Source organism: Silene latifolia, chromosome 10, assembly GCF_048544455.1.
Source record: "Silene latifolia isolate original U9 population chromosome 10, ASM4854445v1, whole genome shotgun sequence".
NCBI classification, from domain to species: domain Eukaryota; kingdom Viridiplantae; phylum Streptophyta; class Magnoliopsida; order Caryophyllales; family Caryophyllaceae; genus Silene; species Silene latifolia.
Window position 1 is genome coordinate 139087942 of NC_133535.1, and position 3962 is coordinate 139091903.

The window sequence follows — 3962 nt, forward strand, 5'->3', positions numbered from 1 at the left end:
AGTTAACCTAGCAAAGATACAGGCGGACAGTCTTAGGAGTCAACCAACCACTCCCAGGTAAATAGGGCACGAGGCCTATTTACTAGGAAGATCAAAAACAACTTTGAAAGGACCGTTGCAAAGAAAGGAAGGCCACTATAAATAGCAAGGAGAAGAAAGAAGAAATGATCACTTATTCACTGACACTTACTCTCATTTTTTGTAATCATAAACTACCATAGCATTATTATAAAACGATCATACTCTATTCCTAGCCTGACATACACATTCCCTGTCAGGATACTCAAAATCATAGTAATAATCCCTCATGGCTTGGTACCCGTGGTTTTTTCCCTTATTCCCAGGGTTTTTCAACGTATAAATCTTTGTGTCTCACTTTATTATTTGTTCTTTACTTAATCAGTCGTACTAGTCAGGCTTAGTTATTTCGAGTTAGATTTCCCTGCAAATACATCCCTGGCAGAACTTTACACTTGTGAGAAATCCTGCTAAAACAGTAACCACAATGGTATTGTCAGTATTCCAGCTTGTGGTAACTTGTTTTTCAATAGTGGTCATATTTGACTGTAAAATGGTTACAAAATACTGTCTTATTACTTCAGACCAAAATGATCCGTCTGAAGCAAGATCAACTGTAAACTTAATTTACCAGTTCAACATGCATTAATCTTATCCTTCAATTATACACACGCCACATAATCGTACGGAATGACGATAATATTGGGAATTTTATTGACAGACGTTTTAGACACGTTCACAAAAGTACTACGGACTAATTCATAGTTTCATACAAGTATAATCTCTACGTCACAGAAAGTCAGAAATTACGAAGTAAGCACAAGTATGAAAATCATAACCAAGTCCACCAAAGAAGCATACAAAAGTCACACTTTTAATCCAGAAGCTTTGAAAGTAATACTCTACCCATAATTCCATAATTAATAATGTTGATGAATTCAAAATTTGTTTTGTTTAGTGGTTGAGATGAACGCTATCAAAATAATAGATTGTAGATTCGAGTTTCCTATATTTTGCGATGTAGTGGTTTTATGATTCTTAACACTTAAAAAATGTAAATGGACAAAAGGAGTAGTTAAGATGTATAAATGTATCCACGACTCGATGTGGATGATAAGGGCTTCATTTAGCTTAAATATAAAGAGGCGGTTGAAAAGACGATTTTGAATTTTTAAATTCATGGGTGGAGCAATTAACCTTTTTTTTTTTGCGGAAAAGTGGAGCAATTAACCCTGATTATAAGAAATACGCTCATCAACGTCAATCATCACATCTATTTTTAATGTCGAACTCTTTTTTCACAGCTGTCAAAAAAAAATAAAAAAATAAAAAAAAATAAACAATAGAAAGGGCATTTTAGGCATTTTGCATCACAAAATTAAACAAATAAACATGTACTATAATTGTTCAAGATAATAGATTTTAAATTTTGTTGGACATTTGCCCTTTAAAATTGGGAAAGATGGACTACTCAACTACGGAGTATGAAATAAAGAGTCAAAAGGGATTTGGTGAACATAAATACATAACCGACATTGCTATTGCCGCATACTTCCAACTTCACGCGGCAAATTGTGATGCATTCTTTCACAAACGCCTTCCATTTCATACATTCAAGAAGATACTGGACTCTAATGAGACTATGACCTATTGCAAACGTATTTCTATTAACCACTAGGATCTATTCGACATATTAAAATTATTCACCGAAGATAGGGCAAAACATAGTTGATCGAGTCCATCACTCGATTTCCTAAAAACCATTCTACTTATACACTTATACATGACACTAAAATTAGTTAATAGATTCTACAACTGGTTGTATAATCAACGAGATTAATTTTTTAAGCCCCCTTCCTACACTCAATCACTTTGTAAAGAAACTCAATTTCTTTACAAAGTTTTGACAGTGAATTATTCCATATTAAATTAGCTTAGTATTTTTCAAAAAAATTGGATAATTTACAAAGGAGCTCAAAAACTTGTATCTTGTAAATACAACTAATTATTGTAGGATTTTCTTCCGATAACACATAACTATAAATGAAGTATATACGTAATACGCTATTATAAAACAGTTGTAAGACATACAACGGTCTAACACATTGTAAAGTCTCATTTGACCAAACTGGTAAGGCCATCAAAGGCCAAGTCAAAACCAAACTTTTCCAGCCCAAGAGTTAACATACATACACGGTCTTACCAGTTACCATGCTGTTTCAAAACTGTTTTATCCAATATAAATAGCACACCATTTAGGATCTAAATCATCAAACCATCTCACATTCCTTCATTAACCTCAACCCATACAAAAAACTAAAAATAACCCAATTCCAACACCCTAAACACAATATCAAAACACAAAAACGACATGGCAGGAAACAAAGGAGTTATGTCATTGTTGGTAATTGTAGTTTTAGCAACTGTTTCCGGGATTTGTTCAGCGAAAAGTGTTGTTGTTGGTGGTAACACTGGTTGGACTCTTCCTCCTTCTGCTTCCTTTTATTCCAATTGGGCTTCTCAGCAAAACCTTCTTGTTGGCGATGTTCTTGGTAATCTTCTTCTTCCTACTTCTTTCGGGTTTATGCCCCCATTTTTCAATTGTTAATTTTATGATTATATGTTGATAATGCTAACATAAACATAAATGTTACGTTGCAGTGTTCAATTTCCCAGCAGGAGCGCACACAGTAGCTGAAGTATCAAAGGCAAACTATGATTCCTGCACAACAGCAACAACTGTAGGTCCCGTCATCACCACTCCACCTGCCAACATCACCCTCACCACCTCTGGCTCCCACTACTTCGTCTGCACCGTTCCCGGTCACTGTGGACTCAACCAAAAGCTCACTGTCTCCGTCACTGCTACTGCTGCCTCCACCCCTACTCCAAGCGCAACCCCCTCCCCTAAAAAAAGCCCAACCCCAATTTCTTCTCCAGTTGCTGCTCCTACTCCTGCAGTCTCGACCACACCAATTTCTCCAGTTGCTATGGGCCCCAGTGCTTCTTCTTTCCAAATGGGACCTGCTGCAGTAGGCGGTCCAGCAAGTGGGGCTGGTTCCGCCCCACCTCCAGCTGGTAACTTTGCTGCTGCTACTGGTGTTAGCATTTTGAGCTTGTTGTCTGTCGTCGTCGCTTCAGCTGTACTATTTTAGACACAAATCATCGGAGATATGTGTTTTTGTAGTGGTTATATACTTAGAAACTTGATTGATATTTTGCTGAGGACATTTCGGAATTTGGAGTATAGATTATTGGATAGATCTTGTATAGTAAGGCTGACATTTCTTTCAGCTTATATTTGCTAAAACATTTATTTATTTGTTACATACATTTATATAAAAAAAATACAGATATCTTTCCCTGAATTAATTTGTTAGTGTGATGAATGTTTTAGCATTTCAGCATTACTATTTCTCTGCATTTTCATTACTTTTTCACCAGGTCTTTCAATTGACCTCAATCGGTAAAGGGTTGAGTTAGCCCAACTTAAATAAAAGGTATCGAGGGATAAACGAACCATCTCAACCAATATATTGTCATAAAACCATCTTAACTAAGGGTGTATTTGGATTGAGGGAAATGGATGAAAAGGGAGGGGAGGGAAAGGGAGGGATTCAATTTCCTTTGTTTGGTTACAATTTATGGAAGGAGGGAAATCGGAGGGGAGGGAAATGAGAGAATTTAATTTCCCTCCTTTAGACCAAACTAGAATCTTTCTATCATTGGCAAGATTAAGAAGAAAAACTTTCTTTAGACTGAAATTGTCTATCCACTGTAATTAGCTTCACCCTCACTGTGCTTCACCCTCACTGTCCTCCAAGGCTTCAATACATTGAAATTTAATACAAATCTCACGTAAAATATTTCATAAATATAATACAGGGATTTCTTCCTCCCTTCCCCTTCCCTTGTCTTATATTTGCTATTCAAACAATCCCCCT

General features: G+C 36.2%; 1 protein-coding gene across 1 annotated transcript; it reads left to right on the plus strand.

The window, feature by feature from the left end:
- Window positions 1–2229: 2229 nt before the first annotated feature.
- LOC141609237 (blue copper protein-like) lies at window positions 2230–3383 on the plus strand. The gene is made up of 2 exons (XM_074428377.1): window positions 2230–2570; window positions 2680–3383. The coding sequence occupies exons 1-2, from the start codon at window positions 2390–2392 to the stop codon at window positions 3171–3173; spliced, it is 675 nt and encodes a 224-aa protein (XP_074284478.1). The 5' UTR covers window positions 2230–2389; the 3' UTR covers window positions 3174–3383.
- Window positions 3384–3962: the final 579 nt, after the last annotated feature.